Genomic DNA, 18,660 nt, shown 5'->3' with positions numbered 1-18,660 from the left:
TGCGATTGAAATTAAGATTTATCAAATCATAACTTTAATGTTTAAAAAAAAACATGGTTGCCCATGGTGTTGGCACACAAGATATATTGTGCAGAGGGTTTTCATACCCCATGTGAATGCGGTATTTCCTTTAGTCAGTATAATCCCAGCTAGTCCACACTTGAACAGCGTATAATTACAGGGTTCCATGTTTTCAGTACATACCAATAAATGGCAAAAATTAACTCCCGAGGCAGTTTTTTGAGTCTCTGAAAACCGAAAAACTGCTATTTCTTTGCCCCGTTCATTCCCTTATGTTTACCAGCATAACTATCTCCAAATATTCAGGCCAGGCATTCAAGTCTCCTGGAACAAGAGGACACAGAAGTACCCGGACAAAACCCCACCCCTTCAAATAACCTTTACTCTTTCCACTTGAGCAGAGAGAATGGAGAAGGCAAGTATGTCCTCTCCCTTCAGCATTTTTCGAAGCTGAAATATTCCTCCAGCATTGAAATGATACTGAAAAACCATTCAAATGGGAAAAATAAACAGCGATAAATAGCCCCCAAATTAAGAATACCAAGAGAACATAAGCATACCTGTAACAGTACCTTTGTCATGGGCATACTGTGCAAGAATGTTGCAGCCGTTTTAAGTAACTTGGGGGGAGTGCTTATTTGCCTAGACTGCCCATCCATGCCCAAGTCATAAAGGCTTACGCGAGCTGGATATTGGAATGTGCAGTCGAACGTCATTATGACCTGTTATGAGAATACCCGTTATATCCTACATTCGTAACAAGTTATTGGCAAGGTACATTTCAGATTTACTTTGTTATATCAGATGATTTCTGATATCAAGTTTTGGCTGTGTATGTTTTTTCCGTGAGTAAACCAATTCCTATTTTGCAAACTCCAAACTAGAAGAGAAAGCATGTACATACATGCACAGACACATGTACACACCACACTTGAATTAAAAGCAGAAAATAAAATATTTTATTTAGCCAAATAAAATACAGAAATGTATTAAAAAGAATTCTTGTAGAAAGTGGACTCGGATAAAAGACAGGTGTCCTAGAACAACCAAGAAAAGTCCCCTTGGTATTTACAGTCCGTCAGTTGTTGGCAACTGTCCAACGTTCACAAGAACTCATCGCACCAGTCGTATAAGCACTGGTAGCAGTCTGTCGCCTGCTTGTTGTTGGCACCGCAGATGTCTTTCATCCAATCCACAAAGATGTCCTTGTTTTTCTTGAGGACGAGGAATTGTCCGAGGACGACGAAGGCCTGAAACAATAAGAGGCCAGAAATAGTGAGTGTGCAAGTTGCAATCTGCATAACTAGCAAAACTGACGCCATTGCTGCTTAATGCAAAATTCGCACAATACCTCCATTACATGTCGAACAGACAGCACAACAACTTACTGGACACTAGCGGGGCCTCCTGCTATTTGAAGAACCCAGTTGCAGACAGAATGCCAACGTATTCCATGCATGCATGTATGTTCGTACATGTATTTAGTCAACCAAAAATATTTACAGGACATGAGTTTTGTGACAACTGTGTTTTGGCTCCATTAAGGCATGGTGCTGCTAATTTAATGAATCACCACGCAGGTCGCAAAAACTAACACAGAATGAAACATTGAATTCAAGGCTACGTTCCCGAATTTCACGAGAATGAAGCTTTCTCGCAAGTCCGTCAGCGGTACATAGCACAATATACACCAATATAAAAGGGAACACATTTCCATTTAAAGCTACTAATTTTCCTTGCTACAGAGCTCGAATAAGAAAATATCCACAAGGGAGCTTCTTTAACAACAACAAATAGCAGCGAGTGAGTGTATGACTTGCACAATTACAGGTGTTGCTGTTTGAACATAAGTGGTACCTTTCATACTGCGTCAGTGTGCATTTGCATACATAATCACTGCAAGGTATGCATGGATTCAAAAAGCAATTGACCTTGCATTGCAAATGCACCTCCCGCACACCATGTGTGTGGATTACTTCAAGTGGCGCACTGTGGCCACAAAAGGCACCAGCGGCAGCAGCAAAGTATACACACCTTAATAAGTGGCTTTAAGTCAGTTGTCATTACGAGTACCAAGAAAAAAAGAAAAGAGAAAAATAGACCAGTCAGAGCATGCCTATAAAGAGTCTTTTGGATGTTGAACTACACCTAGTCCAAACTCGAAGCTGAGGAGTAGCCTACAGGGGCAACTCGGATGCGGCATAAGCGAAGATGGCAGCATTCATTTTGCTTGCCCCACCATGAATGCACCACTGTGCTCGTAACACTGCGCACAAATACAGGGACGCGCATTTTCCATTGAAAGTCACAGAACAATTATTTTGCAAGAATAAATAAATACAAAAAGAAAAATTGTCTTCGTTCTTGAGGAAGCAACCTAACAAATCCTAAACCAACCCTAAACAATCCTAACCATAAAATGCTGCCTTTCTGCGAAATTTCAGTGAGAGCAGAGCAGCCGTAAGAGCAAAATAGTTTTCCAGCGACTTTCAGCAAAAAATAAAACAAGACCACGTTTCTGCATGCTTGCTACTACTGGATGTCTGAAGCATACTTTTACCTTTCCTCAGCTCACCTCAATGACGTAGCATCAGCATCTAGCTTTTAAATGCTGCGCCTCAGATTTCAACATGCTCAAAACTCAACAGGCATGTGCCACTATGAGAATGCAGAACGCAAGAATAAGCACAATGTTCAGATGTGTGAACAAGTTTGGCACAAAACAGCCGTAAAGAAATCACTAAAAGTACTACCAGGCATGTTACTACTCTATGTCACTTGAAAGTGTGAAGCAATCAAAATTCGAAATTGTTTGCAGAATGTTAAGGCTCTCAGTAACTAACAGTAGTTTCTGGAGTTGCAAATTCAATGTATCAATTTTTGGGAAATTTTCCAATTTGTATAAGCTTCTTTAAAGAAATTAATAGCTAAAGTGATATCTGCACCCTGCAGTCATTCGGTTTTCAACTTTATACTAGGGGTGGGCGAACATTCAAATACAAATAGAATACTTCACATTCACTACGTATTCCCATTTGAAAATGAAATATTTGGCACGTCCAAACATTCCAAACTAACCAAATATTTTGCAACAAGCGAACGACAAAGCCTAGTTACTCTTCACAGTCTGCTAAACAAAGTATCAAAAGAGTTCAGAAGTAAAACAAGACAAAAGTTTTCGAAGCAATAAAGAGACAAAATGGGTTATGCAAGCTTTGGTTTCTGTTTCGCGGTGGAAACCTGCATGACAACCTGCGATTTAGTATTTATATCAGTCTGATCATGCAGCAGATTAATCTTGAGATGTTTTTCTTGCAACAGTCCTTTTACACATGCCTACGAAACAAATGCTCCAGCAGCCTTTTTTTTTTTCATTTTTGCAGAACGAATTTATTTTCAGCAAGCATTTATTTAGTATTTGTCGAAAGTTATGGTTATGCAGGGGCAACCGATTTTTGGAAAGCTTGGCCGGTATAACGTGAAACTATTCCAATCCGTTTTTATTCTAAATCGCCCATTAGCGCTCCCCGATAGGTCAAAATGGCTCGGGCTCTGCCCATATGGGCCGGACTGTGCGATACCAGTACGAGAGTGGCAGACTCACTTTGTCAAATCCTTTCTGTTCTAGTCGCTTGCCAAGGACCTCGCCGATGCCAGCAAGGTCTGTGACCGCCTTCTCTCCCATCGGCTCGGAGACGAAGTTGCGATGTTTCTGTGATGTCGACGACATGGCTGGCTCTGCGCATGAGGAAAAAGTATGTTTTTACCTCATTCCAAAAAAAAAAGAAAAAGGAAAAAAGAAAAGCTGCATCGACTGTCAACTAATAGACTACTTTCAAGGGCCAACAACTTAGCCCTGATGACGATGTCGATGTTTCCTTTGGAGTAGCATCAATAGTGCCACCTTTAGTTACCTCGCCGTGGATTTTTGGCAATTTTTGCACATGTGTATGCGTTCAGTTGCTTGCAATTTCAACAAGAAAACAATGTCCAATTACTTTTGCCATTCTTTTTTTCTCCGTCACGGAACTTGTTACGGCAGTTAAGGGGTTAATAAGTGCCATTATTAACGCAGCAGTAGGAGCTGCAAAAATTCACACCACATTGCAACTTCACTTGGGTACATACACCGAGTGCTAATTGCTTTTTTAGATGACACACAATGAGAAAATGAAATTTTAATGAGAAAGAAATTTTAAGCTTTGCCGCCCCTAGGATGGAGTTCACTCAGCCCAGTTTGCTGAACAACTTCACAGACATTCAAGAAGCGGAGATTCAGAAACTACAATCAGCTCCAATACTGTCCTCTGGCGCGCGCACACACACACACACACACAAAAAAAAAAAAAAAAAAAACACGTCCACAAGCGAATGCAGGCGTCACTCCATTCAGACCTAAGGGCACATTCACACCGGCGACTTGAGGAGGTCGCGCGACCGTTTGCGACTCGCAATCAAAAAGCGACCGAAGGCGACTGATGTTCACACCGGCAAGCCCGGCTGAGCGCGACCCGCAAGTCGCAATCCCGGAGATTATCGTTCTCAGCGAGAACTCTCGGAATCTACGCGGAATTTGAATGCGACGCCGGAGGAGGCCGGATGTAGATACACGAAAGATCACTTCCGGTGCGCCGCTGATTGGTTTATCAGTTTTGCGACCACGGTCGCGTGACTGAAAAATCGCTCTGAGAGCGACTCGCCCAAAATGGTCGCTTTTCGAGAAAGGCGACCGTTTGCGACTGGTCGCAAAGCGACCAACTTGGTTGCGCGACCTCCTCAAGTCGCCGGTGTGAATGTGCCCTTAAACTGCATTTGTCGGAGTGATGCACAAAGCGAACCTACACCACATGCAAAACTGAAATGGATGACAGTTCCAAGTGTCCATCCAATGGGAAGAGTCAAATATGCAACTTTGGGGCATGCACAACCGGTATGCAGCCTAGGGCTTCCTACAATAACCACCAGAGTTCAGCCACCATGGCAATGATGGGCGGTACATGCATTTGTCAGATTTTCGTGCTTGTGGATTCAGACATTCTTGTGGCTTCGTTTATTATGCTGTCTATTGTCCTCAATTTTAGTGCAGAGAATTCTGCGAACACACACACAATAGCTACTAATTGCAGCGGTTCAGCCTGTCGAGATGGCCAAATCAAAATGCGCTGGCTTGCCTGCGAGAAGTTCACAAGCGCATTCTATGCACGGCACACATGTCGAAGGCATCCGTGGTGTCTCAAGCCTAAGCCATGGACGCGTGTACCGTATGTCCATAGTTCGCTTGTTTTGTCCATTTGTGTGTCTACATTTATTGTAAATAGTGTGTGATGTACATCTTTGACATTATTTGTATGCAATAAAGAAAAAAATGTGTGTAGCATAACGGTTTCATTACCAGGCTTCCCATGCAGCCAGGTAACTTTAAAGGGGCCTAGAACCAACCCTCAGGCTTGGTGAAAAAACAGTCTGCGGATAGCATATGCTGCTGTGAACATCTCGGCCAAGTTTTGCAGTTGTGTACGGGGCATGGATCTCGCAAGCGGAGTGCGAAGTCACCTTTCTCTCAAATGCTCTCTTTTCAACAGAAGCCTGCTCCTTACTCTTTTCTGGACGCCTTATTTCATATAATATTGGATTTCCATACGCGGCTGCTGTTGGCCAATAGCTAACTTCAATCAAGAAGGATGGTTGGATCAGTGCGCTTCTTCCTGCTGTTGCTGTGTGTACTTGTCGACCCAGTTTAATAAACAAGCTGAAGAAATCAAAAATCTGCTTTCCAATTTCGATAATTACATACTTCCAAAAGAAGCCGACTATTGTACGCTCGCAATCAGGCATGGCCGCCTGCGTAGGAATTAACACTTCAGCCACCCTGCTTATCGATGTCATAGCCGTCTGGTCTCGCTAACTAGACTTTAACACACAACTAGCCTGGAACCACGCACACGCTTGCCAGTCCGCACTAACCCCCGGCTGCTCCTAGTTAGACACCTTGGCAGACTTTGCTTCCTAATAAGCTATTGATAGAGCTTCAAAATGTGCAAGTTGGATGTGGCTACTATCCGTCATTCAAGCTGGTGCAGGACAAAGCCGGTCCGAACCACGTAGCCCAGCCAGAGTGGAGTATACGAGTGCGCCCTCTAAGCGAATGCTGCAGGGTTGCGATTTTGTAGCCTTGCCTTTTCAGCGCTTGTCACATTCGTAAGTGGCCAAGTTCAACGCTCCATCCTGGGCAGAAAGTCGAACGCGGCCACTTACAAACACAGGAAGCGCCGAAAGACATTAGCACCGGGAAAGCCATCGCTACAAAATTGCGGCCTAGTTACATGTAGCTGCAGCCTGCTACGTAGCACAGATACCACGGTCGCAGCGACTAGTCCACTGGCTGAGCACACTGCAGCTCGCCGAGGACAACCGTGTTTGACGCGTTGTAGGCACCGAAAATGGAAACATGAACTGCGCACCACGGCGACGTTCGGTAGGTGGAGCGTTGCGGGCACACCCTGCTCCACTGTAGCTCTGCAGAGTAAATCATTGAAGAAGGAGTGGAAGCACTGCGAACAGCGTGTTTGACTGCCAATAACTCCGCTTCTGCTGAACACATTTAAGAACTTCTCGCAGTAAGGCATTTCTGAAATAGTCTCATCTATCTTCAAATGCATTTCTCAACTACGATTTTAAAAAATCACGCAGAAAGTCCCCCGCACGGGTCCGTATCTTGAAAGCGATCTGCGAAAGTGGCAGGGTGAGGCGTGTGTTGGGAGCTCCGTGAGCCCTGTGTTCTCTCTGCTTCGTTGGCGTTGAAGCGAGAGAGAGAGAGAGAGAAAAAAACTTTATTGCTCAATTAATCGGAGTTATGGCAGGTCTGGGTGGGGCTTTCACACCAGGGCTCCACTGGCTCTTGCGGCTGGCTGAGCTTGGTCCAGGAGGGCCAACTGGCTCCCCTGATCCTCGCTTGCGAGTAGTGCCTCCCACTGCCGTAAAAAGTCTGTGACGCTTAGAAAAGGTGAATTGACGTTGCTTGGCCGAGCCGTACATTCCCACGTTATGTGGGCCAGCGTGGGTTTCGCGCCGCACCACGGGCAGGTGTCGGTGTAATATGTCGGGTGCTGCTTGTGTAAGAGGTTTAGGTGCGGGTGCGTTGAAGCGAGTGACAGCGCAAAGGTGAATTCGCTCGCTGCTGCGGGCGTTATCTCGAGATAGGTCGTCACGGGGCGGAAGGTGGGACAGTTATCTCGCTGGGTAAGCGTAGAAACGCTTACACATTTAAATGTTGTTCGAAGCCCCTTTAATAAAGTTTATTCACTCATTACGCAGTACTCTGTTAAAAACGTCGAATTGGTCGACGGTCTTTTGGCAAATCCCTGCACTAACCATCATACCCGTGCTGGCTGAGCCGCACCTCTTGCAGCCGGTGGGCCGAGTTTCGCGCGCTCCGAATGGATTCTCAGCGCGGAGTGCAGAGAGGCGGCGAGCTGTGCTAGACACTAGCTGGCATGGCAAATCCATGCGCTTTGCAGATCCCGTAGACACTAGCGCCAAGGTTCTCTCCGGTAATCATATCGTGAAGCTACGGTGCGCAGCATGTAAACGCGTCTGCACCGAACTCGCATGACCCAGAACGTGACGACACCTCAACAGACGATTGCATCCGGAAGCGCGTGCTACGGAGTCCTGTCACATCAGCCGGCACGTAGGGATAAACGACAGGAAAACGTTAGAACAGCTAAAACGCGCCTTGCGTATGAAAAAGACATTCCAACGAACTTTTGAGTGAAAAACAAACAAAGAAGATAAAAGCAAGCGGCAGCGAACACTAGAATCGAAAACAGCAAATTTCCTCTCTCCTTTTTGTCGACTGTTGGTCATTCGCTGTTTGAATTGAGCTAGTGAGCCGCCTGTCGTTCTACAAGCGTCTTCTACACCCCGACTGCTTCGGTAAGCAAAGTCAGCTACCTTGCCCCAAGTGCTCCGAATACGTAAACCGAAACGCCTTGCTACTGCTGGGCAAAGAAGAAAAGATAGGGGGGGAATAACGCTGGACTGGAAATAACTCCTCGCGACAGTTCAGAAAGCCGTTACCACCGGTTCTGCCATGCTGCTTTAGGCAGTAACAAACAAACAATGTAACCGGCGAACACACCTTTGTTGGTTTGGCTCGGGACGACAAGGCCTTGCTGAGACTCCGAAGAAGTCGGCGGGGTCCACTTGCAACTGCCTTTAGAAAAAGTGCGACAGATCCCACACGACGAGTCACCGGTTTCCTCACAACGCGGTCGACACGGTCGGGAGCACTTTGAATATCCGTCGAATGAAATCACCGCAAGTTGCGAATCTTAAACCCTCGACAGCAAGGTGCAATAAAGTTCAGTCACCTTTTCACACTATCGTAACAACGCATTTGTTCACAATTTTTTAAATTATTATTAAAACAATATTGTGTGAATGGCGCTGTGAGAACTTGAAATTTCTATTACACGAACAAAGTTTCTTTTTTTATGTATACTCTCGTAACAGGGTCACCTGATAAACAGTCAAGATGGCGGACTCCATGTGTGCGGTTGCGAAAACCGTAAACTCGTCAAAACACACACATTTTGCCTTTGAGTTACGCTCGTAGGAAGTCCCGTCAACTCTTTTCCCGTGCGATCTTGTGCGCGCAGTTGATCCTTCTGTTCGAGTGTGAGCAGTCTTCGCACTACCGTCGGGCTACGCGTGTTTCGACGTTTACACGGAAGCGGCCGCCACCACAGCAGCGTGGTCCACGTCGAAAAGGAGCCTACAAGTGACCTCATCTTACACGGTTGCCACCTTGCCGTGTTCAGCGAAGGAGACCTTCCAACTTATTGCATTCCCCTCGACTTGGAGGTAGCGGTCAACGGCCGCCGACATGTCGCAGACGACAAAAATCAAACACGTCACCAAGGAGGTTCTGGAGGACTATGTTCTCCCCAAGGAAAACCAGCAGATCGTGCGGGTCGGTATTCTACAGCCAGCCAGCTTATTTTTTCTTTTTTTCATTTTGTTCTTGCCTTGTTTTGGACTGTCGTAAAATGCATTAAAGGCGCGCGCAGTAAACGCGTCTGTTACTTGTATGTTACTTGTCTGACAGTAAGCAACTAAAGTTTACTCAGAACTTGAAATCGAAATTTCACCGCCCGCGCCATGGGGCGATATACCGTGTGCATTGACCGATCTTTTGTTCGTTTGCTTCGCTGTACGATTAAGTAACAAATGTAGCACGCTCAGTCAACTGCACGACGGAAAAGTAAAAGGAAAAATTCAAATGTCGCGGTGCATCGTACAAACGGGATTATTTTTTCTTCCACAAAGGCAAAGTTGCATGCAAACTCTCAGTAGTCACTTGGCCCATACAAGTGCGGCTGAAAGGGAAGAGGGTAGCAGCAGTGGCGAGACCATGGGGAAATCGTAGTAATTTTGATGGCACGGACATGGTGTCTCAGATTCTGGGTTTCGTCATGGCACCTGAAGGTGTGCTCACGCATGCATCGTTGAACAGACTTTATTAATACAAAAGACAAAGGGCCAGCGCACTAAACGTACGATTTTGGACTAGTACCGAGCTACCGCCAATGCTGCATATTCGCTAGTTAATATTTTTGTACATGGCCTCTCTTCTCCATCATTTCATGGAACACTGTTAAAATAAAAAAAAAGGAAGAATGATTTTATCGATTGCAGTCACTCATTCAGAGTTTGAACCCACTACTGAAATGACGAGGACTTCCACCCAGTCCTGTATTAGCACGCACGTGCACACTGCATACTGTTCCGTTTCCTATTTTTCACCATAAGGTCATTTGTTTATTTTTCAATCATTGTGTGATGTGTTTCCACCTAACTAATCCAACTAACAACGCTGACATGACAGTACTCTGGTGCCTATGTGCTTCGGACAGTAATTATCGACAATGTATACTAAATGTCTTTTTTCTTTCTTTCTTTTCTTCTATTAGGTGCTCTGTGGCAGAGGAAACAACCTGCATGAAGTTGAAGAACCATCTGGTAATACTTACCTGGTGAGCATGCCGGTGAAGTTCAGAAAGAACATATGGATCAAGCGAGGTGAGCCCCCTTTTGTTCCAATTTGTCAAGCTAGTCATGCTTCCGCATGCATAATTTAGTACCAGTATTTATGTACTGGTAACTTAGTGCAAGAGCTTATGTACCAAGGAAGCTCACCTGAGTAATGCTGTGGAATCTCTTCGGTATTGCACTAAGAGATTCAACGCTTCACATTAAAGGGACACTAAAGTGAAAAATGATTTCTTCTGCATCAGTAAATTACCGTTCTACAACACCACTCTTACCACAATAAGACGTTTGGTAAGCCAGAAAAAGCGCAAGAACGAAATATGGGTGGCGACGCCTACTTAAGTTCCCACACCTGGGGGCTGTGATGTCTTAGATCTTGATGGCATCTTCTAGGGCCTACTAATTATACGTAGCTGTACAGATTGACTACATTGTGTTCTAAGAGAACCAGATATTAAACATGGCAAGTTTTGGGAACCTTTATTCAGCCAATGCGGCCCAAATGCGAAAACATACTTTGGTATCCCTGACGTCACGCTGACGCACCGGCGCTAGGGTTTTGGCGCAAAATTGAAATACTGATACTTGGACCTTCATTTTCTCATCTATAATTGAACTAGTTTTTTTTTAATGAATGCCTGCAGGGTTCTCAAACAATGCTTCATTAGTCTAAACTGATTTATTGTTTCACTTTAGTGTCCCTTTAAGGTTATAACTACAGTGTGAGCAATATTAAATGATTCCTGGTACTCCAGCCTCACTCTCAGACGACAAATCTCAACGTCACTAATTGTGCCATAACTTTTTGCACCTGCAATTGGTTCTAGTAGAATCAGAAATTTTGGCCATTCAACTGGAGCAGTGGGCAGTAAACCAGAGTTTTGGGGGAGACCCATGGTGATACCCTGCTTGGGGCCCTTTTAGGTACACTAAAAGCAAATATTAAGTCAAGCTAAAGTGATAGGTTAGTGCTCAAGAATCTCTAAGGCGTCAGTATTATCGAGAAATTGAGGTAAATGCAGGGCATGGTTAGAGACTCCCCCAGGACATTCAAGAACTTGCCTGATGACGAAGACATTCCTCATTTAAATTCTATCACTAGTACTCAGCCACTGATTGTGAAAACATCATTGTATTGAATTATAAGACTAAAGAAAATATCACTTGTCCAGTTCTATTTCAATTTTAGAAAAAAAAACTCATTATTACCCTTGACAATGACACAGGTGTTCGCACAACTCTGCGCCGCCCACATTTCAGCAGTTTCGTTATCGCATAGTGCTGTACTGGTTTTGCTGCCTCGCAAAACTCGCACAAACTGCAAGTAGCAGGGAATTCCACTTCTGTGTGACGTTGCAGGACATTTGAACGGTCCGCGCCACTTAACCAAGAGCAGCTACAATGGCGAATCCACTGCTCCGTATTGGCTTGGTTTCTCCACGGCCGCGTGTTTGTATTTTTGGTAAAAAATTGTGCCACCGTCGGTCGGGTGCCGTTTTACTCACCGACGGTGGCAAAGAGTGGTAATGGCATGTACAACGTCACCACTCCCCGGTTGGGTGGTGGGAGACTTGAATTGCAATAAAGGTATTCGGACCCTTCAGATGCAATATTCTCGTAAACTAAGACTTTTCTTGGCACGAAACAAGCATTGAGAGGTTTCAGGAATGGTATTTAGGCAGTCCACGTCAACTTAGTATTTGCCTTTAGTGTCCCTTCAAAGGGGCACTTAACCAGGTTTGTACATGGCTAACAGACAACAAGTGTAGGGCATAGATCACACTGGTGATGCCAAAGCCTCCTCACACACACCTAAAGTGCCATTACCAGAGCGTTGTCACCCACATCATTTGAGGTTTATTTGTACTTTCATTTCATTTATTGAAGTCTTAAAGGCCCGGAGGCATTACATAAGGCATCGACCCTTTCACTTGAAATTTTATTAGGGCTAATACCTTACTGCATCGTTGTTAACATGGATGTGCATGGCTTTTAAGTAATACTTTCGCTTTATTTCTGCAAATCCTGGCAATATGAGGACAAGCACATTAGAAGCATCAGCAGTGGCTGCTTCATCTGTGTTTTCTCACTTCAACATTGTTTTAAATTTACCCTGTAAACACCGTGAACATACACAATATGTCTAACTATACACACAGGACAAGGTTTATTATATTTTTGAAAGAGATGGAGGTAGCCAATTAAAAATTATATAATTTGTCAACCACACTTTCACCATCAGCGAGCGCTAATGTCTGTTTTAGCAAAATCGGATTAGCTGATTGGCTGGTTGAGCATTACGTAATCCGATTTTCCTCAACCAGCCAATTGGAGCGTGTCTTGGTCATAGTATTGCCAAAGTGGATTGTTTCAGAATATGTCCCCAGCTTTGCTCTTCATTTACCTTCACAGAGTGGAATGGCTCATGATTTTTTTTTTCTTTTTCATTCCATCTCTTTTTGAGCAATCCTTAACTTGTTCTCAAGCTTCTTCGTTAACCTCCTGTTTTCTGCTCTATTAGCACTGGTAGAATGCAGTGAGTGTAACCTTTTCCTATCAGCGATGGTGGTAAGCTCCCAGTCAGGATTGGGTAATGTCTATTTGATGGTTAAATAAGAGAGGCACTAACTCTTAAGAAGTTTATCCAGACAAGTTTCTGAGCCAGGTTTTGAAACAGGCAATAGCAAAAGTTGCTGAAGAAGTAAGCGACTGTAATAAGAAAACAATATGTTTCTAGTCAGACTGTGCTGTTCCAAGTTTGTCGCTGCTTGTGTGTTGTCTAAAGGTTAAATAATCATGTATGCAGCCCACAAGAGGTGTTTCCTAAGGGCAAAGTTTTAAAAAAAAAAGTGCGTGCTATTACCTCCCACCCGTCTTGAAGTCGTGTCGGCGGTATTTTATTTTACGAATTTCAATGCTCACAGATTGACAGATATGAGAAGGTAGAGGTAAGAGGAATGCTGGATTCAAACTTATTATAGCCAAACTTAATCAACTTACGGGGGCTGGGTGACTATTTCTCACCCCCGATTCAAAAGGTGTAATTAGTGATCATGATCATCAATCATAAGTTTGTGTGGTGGCAGAAATTGTCATGTATTGGTGGCAGATGTCACTATCCTGGCAATAACTTCTTTTTTGTCATTGAAAACAAGTTTATTTCTTGCGGCACATTTCGAGGAAAACCATGTGGATGTATACTTTTAGCATGATTGAATTTTTACTCTTCTGTTACTTTTCGATCATACAAAAAACACTGGCGAGAGCATTGCTAGTAGTAATACTAAATGATGTGCCTGCCATCTCCGGTCTTTGTTGCACTTGCCCGCCCGCACCAACACTTTCTTGCATTGTGTGTGAGATTATATGTTTGCATTGGCCAGGGAACTACATGTCCCTGGCTTTTATGTGTGAAAGGGGACTAATAAAATCTTGCTTTGCAGGTGACTTTGTCATCGTGGAACCCATTGAGGAGGGAGACAAGGTCAAGGCTGAGATCGAGCGCATCTTGTACCGTGACCAGATAAAGTACATCAAGGAGGAGGGCCTGTGGTAGGTCTTAGCCTGATTCCATTGAATACGTACTTACTTATTAGCTTAGAGTTTATTGCAATATTATTCTGAGGGAAACCTGGGCCGGTATGATGTAACTCAACTCGTTTCACTCAGTTATGTATACCTATCTACATTCACTTTAAATGTTTATATAACTTCTGAAGTTTCATTAATTAACTTATCAATTATGTTAGATTATTAATTAGTCACTTTAAGGCGGGTTTCAATTAATGAATTCAATGAGTTCATTGCTAGAGAAATTGCCAAACATTTTGCTAATTAGCAATACTTCAGTATTTTTTTTAATTTATTGATTTCTAGGCACACGTGTTTAATAAATTAAAGTTAGTCAGTTCTCGAGGAGAACGTGTTTCGAAACCAGCGCCAGCTTTGAGATGAGCACCATCAAATTTTCAGCAAAATTGCTATTTCTTCTCTGTCGGGCCTATAATTCCATTGTGTCTCACAGTGAATTTAGCCATTGCACAATTACATCTCTAACATTTTACTATAATTACTCCATGCTTTACGAAGGGTTGTGGGCTTCCTTAAGAAGTGTTACTCACTAACTTAGCGCACAGCAAAGTGCATGAGACAGCCATGGAATAAGGTGCTTCCAATTGAGCACTCCAGCTGCATTTTAACCGTATCGTTACTGTACAAAACGCAGTCTGCACATTCGACTTCTCCTCCTGCAATATGGCAAATTATGTACTGCATATTGAAGGTAGCTCACTATTATATTGAGGTTCTAAATATGTGGTGTTCTTTCAACAATAAGTTCTGAAAATGTAAATACTTTGTCATATCGAGAATTTTGTTATATTGAGCTTCGTTATATTAAGGTTTAACTGTAATTTCACTGAACGTTCTTCAGTATCCTACTTGTTCCACTCAGAATTTCATAAAGGCAGGTTTCACCGCTGTAACAGAATCAAAAGCACTACCACATTTGCTAGTCTAATGCCCATGCACTCTATATCGGAGCTCACAAAACTTGGGGGAAAACATTTTTCAGCAGTTAGCTTGCCGAAAGCAGGCCATGTTAGGAGACAGCAAAAATGTGTAGGTTTGGGAAACAGCTTTCCCATTGGTTAATTGGCGATTGCAATTTCCGCATATCTGCACAGTGCTTGGTGTCAACGGGTAGCCATAAGCTCAATTGGTACGAGGCTATACTCAGTTTCATACTTGGAAAGATGAGGAAACTACAAGCAAGCAGTGCGTTCCTAGAAGTTAGGGCTATATGGTAGTTGCATCAAATCGCATATTATTTGTGTGCCTTCGCGCTTCCAGTATGCAATATATACTGTGCTCTGGTCACGAGTGCAAGTGGTGGCTGTTGGTAGCTGATACGTGTCTCTCCGCTAGTTCTTTGGCGAACAGGTTCAAATATTCAACACCTTTCAGGTAATGAAATTTGTCATATTTTGTGACATAAGAGTATGACTGTATGAGACTAAACGCTAAATCGAATTACTCAATGCATGCTTATATCTTAATTTCAAATGTGACATTCTATTTTTGGTCACGAATGGGAGCAGTCGGAGAAGTCTCTCTAGCCTTCATAGAGATATCTTCAATGTATGAAACGGAGTATAGGGCCCTGTAATATTTTAAGGGAACAGTGGGAGTCTTACTTAAGCAGATACGGTATATTGGAACGTTTTCGTTCGGTGCTTTACAGGCCAAAGGCTTTCGACAGCGACAATGGCAAAGGCGATGGCAACAACACCAGTCCTAAAGACAGTGATGACGAAGATGATGACCTCTTTGTCAACACTAACCGTCCCAACATTGTCTACGAAGAAAGTGATTCGTCATCCACAGAAAGTGAAGACGAAGAGTAGTGCAAAATAAAACATATTTTGTTATATGCCTGTTTTTGTTTGTTCTGTATAGGTCAGGCTGTGTATTATGGCCTCCTTTGATGCAAGAACTGGACTCTCTCAGTGTGTGTGTGTGTGTGTGTGTGTGTGTGTGTGTGTGTGTGTGTGTGTGTGTGTGTGTGTGTGTGTGTGTGAGGAGCGTTGCCGTAGCAAAATTTAGCTGCAAACACTAGGCTTCTGCACCGTGGAATGAATACATGCCAGCCTTGTTAATAGCTGTATGACAGGCCAAAAACAAGCTTACAAAGATCTTTAACATTTTTATTCATGTAGTCGACCTTCTATGCTTTCTTAAGTGTCAGCTTCACTATCTAAATCTACTAGCTCTGTTGCTAATCTAGTATCTCTTTATTTAAATACATGGGAATGGAGATCTAATTTTTTCCTCGGAATTCACTTTACCCAGTTTGGTGAGTTTGATTGCACATAAAAGTTAAGCCCTTCCAACTGCAGGGACCAGATCGTTAATTCGGTTTTACTGCAAAAATAATTGAAAGGAGAAAAATGAGTATCAAGTTTACAACTAACTCGGCAATAAAAACAGCTTGCAATTCTGTAAACTGAACCTCTTGAGGCACACACAGTGAACAAAATTGGTGTATTGTACAGTTCTGCAATGTATAAAGGGAAAATCGGACATCCACCCGTTAGTAGCAATTGCTACAAAGGAAACCCATACGGGTTCCTCGAAAGAAAAGCCTCGGAGTTGAAGAAAGATTCGTCCTGGTCCGGAACTCGGACCCGAGACCACCGCCTTTCCGGGGCAGCCGCTCTTCCATCTGAGCTAACCAGGAGGCTAGCAGATGGCAGGGCGAAGACGAATTTGTCGACAACACGAAGCAAAGGCAAGTGTTGAAACCCGCAAGATGGAAAGAAGTAATGAATAAATACATTTTTCTTCAATTCATTATTCAATAATTTACAGCTCTTGGCATAGCTGACAACCTGTGAACTTCAGGCAACGCTCGTTACAACGGACTGTGATAATCTAGCGAAAAGGTCCGTTATATTCGAAGTCCGTTCTGTCCAAATGTACGGCCGCGGTATATCGTGAAATAGCGGAACTTCGCCTATGTCACCGTCTGACCCGTAGGCGATCGCAATAACAATAAAAAAAACATCGAAATTAAAATAATTAACTACCGATAAACGGCACAGCCCCGCAGCACGTACGACGTCACGTCTTGGCGACTGCCGTTTTCCGGGCGACTAGCTAAACGACGCGGCTGCATTTAGTTTTTCACACGAAATAGCGGCCAGTTGAACGACCTGATGTTTTAACTTTATCTTTCGTGATAATGCCTGTAGCGCGATCTAAAGAGAGCCCCGGTACGGTGCAAGTTTAACCAGTTTGTTCAACTCAATCGTAACCACGCGCCTTTTTGCACTTTAGACGCCGCGAATGTATAGGATATCCTCCTACGATGGCGCGTACCCACTGCGAATTGATGCGTTCAGAAATAGAGCGTTCTCAAAACGACACATTTTGCAATCATCGGCGATTGTTAATTTTTGAAGCGCCGAATGCTACGACTTTGCTTCGAAGCTGGTTAGGCCTAGCGGCACACCTCGGCACTGCAGAGCTGCAGATCCGTTAGCTGTGGACGGCGATGGGCCGCTTACGTGGTCGACACTTAAACCACTATAGAACCCCTCACTGGCAGTGCGTTGCGCGGTATGCCGCTGCGGGAAGCTTGCCGTATTCGTTCCTTAGGAAAAAGTGCATTTTCGCTCATTCCGCAAGCGACCGGAAATAGTTGCGTGCATTGCCACATCGCTACGGCATGCAGAGTACGTTGTGTGAACACCATCTATAGACAATACATGGCCAAAAATTTGTCCGTTGTAGCCGATAGTACGTTATCGCCGGGTCCATTAAAAGCGGAATTTGTTGTATGTTGTATGCGGGTCCACTGTAGCGGGTGCGCATTCGCATTGGGGAAGTTAAAGGAATAGCATGAATTTTTTTGTTTGCCTTAAGCTCCTACATTGTTAGATACATACAAATTAAACACCTTAGCACACAAACAGCAAACTTGGAACAGCAGAGACTGGCAACATTGCTTTTCGATCACAGCAATTTTTTTCAGCAACATGGCTGCTGTCAAGTTTCACCTACTTCAGGAACTTATCTGAATAAACTTGCTTGAAGCAAGCACTCGTCTGGTATACGTTTTGCGCTGTTATATACAAGGGCGGCGCAGCCACCAGTTTACGTTTTGCAGATATTTTTATAATCTGTCACTTTTCAGCGCCTTTAAAACATTTTCTGCAAACAAAATTTTCACAGAACTTCATGCAACACTAATGAAATCGTGGAACGAGCTAAAATTGGTGAACCTAACAAAAAATTTTGTTAGAGTTGGCAGGTACAATTCTTGGTCATCGAATAAAAGCTGTCCCTCACTACATGCCTTTTAAGGTCCCTCCTTTCCAGATTTTGCTAGTTTTTCTTCAAGCCTTCGAGAAAGTTTAAAGCTAGTTGCAGCAAAGAGGCTGTCATCTTGAACACTAGTGAAGTGGTGCCAGAGTGGCATATCATTCAACGCTCTTGACATTGCATTTCCTTAATGCTTTCGAGAGCATTATTCACCTGTTTCCAGTATGCTAGAAAGGACAAGCGAAGAAAGAAAGGACTTGAGACAATCACTTGGCTCCCTTTATTGTTGCAATGTAAATATACAACAAAAAACATAACTGGGCAGGAAAGAGTGGAGAGGACAGAAAGGATAAAAAAATGACACAGCTTTCCTTTGGCAAAATGCTCCATGCTAAAATCTTGTATACATATGTGTATATATATGTATATATATATGAGTGTATACATATATGTATTTATATATTGTATAGATATATAGGGCTCTGAATAGGTTTTTTTCTTGTGTGTACAGAAAAATTTATGGCAAAAAGTAGTAAACAAACTGCTAGCAGCTGTACAGGCTGACAAGTATGGTGCTGGGAAGGAAGCGAGAAATATTGAATTGGAGAAACTCGCTTCATCAGCGTGGCTACAAGGTGTCACATGCTGCAGGTGTGTCTGCACCTACATCATGTTAGCACCACCAGGTGTCTGAGAACTCAACTACGGTATCGGGGTTGCTATACAAAATGAAGCTCCGTGCAGGAAGCTTGCAATATCGTG

At 43.5% G+C, this 18,660-nt stretch overlaps 2 protein-coding genes across 2 annotated transcripts; one reads left to right on the top strand and one right to left on the bottom strand.

Moving 5' to 3' along the window:
* Positions 1-957: 957 nt before the first annotated feature.
* LOC135917425 (barrier-to-autointegration factor-like) lies at positions 958-8,349 on the bottom strand. Its single transcript, XM_065450990.1, has 3 exons — positions 8,162-8,349; positions 3,626-3,759; positions 958-1,271 (listed from the first exon to the last, which is right to left on the bottom strand). Exons 2-3 carry the CDS (start codon positions 3,749-3,751, stop codon positions 1,125-1,127), a joined length of 273 nt encoding a protein of 90 aa, XP_065307062.1. The 5' UTR covers positions 3,752-3,759; positions 8,162-8,349; the 3' UTR covers positions 958-1,124.
* Positions 8,350-8,532: 183 nt separating this feature from the next.
* LOC135917423 (probable RNA-binding protein EIF1AD) lies at positions 8,533-15,505 on the top strand. Its single transcript, XM_065450989.1, has 4 exons — positions 8,533-8,995; positions 9,996-10,104; positions 13,518-13,626; positions 15,317-15,505. The coding sequence occupies exons 1-4, from the start codon at positions 8,909-8,911 to the stop codon at positions 15,477-15,479; spliced, it is 468 nt and encodes a 155-aa protein (XP_065307061.1). The 5' UTR covers positions 8,533-8,908; the 3' UTR covers positions 15,480-15,505.
* Positions 15,506-18,660: the final 3,155 nt, after the last annotated feature.

The sequence above is a fragment of the Dermacentor albipictus genome, chromosome 7 (assembly GCF_038994185.2).
Source record: "Dermacentor albipictus isolate Rhodes 1998 colony chromosome 7, USDA_Dalb.pri_finalv2, whole genome shotgun sequence".
NCBI classification, from domain to species: Eukaryota; Metazoa; Arthropoda; class Arachnida; order Ixodida; family Ixodidae; genus Dermacentor; species Dermacentor albipictus.
The sequence above is the reverse complement of the archived record's forward strand: the minus strand, read 5'-3'. Positions and strand labels throughout refer to the sequence as shown.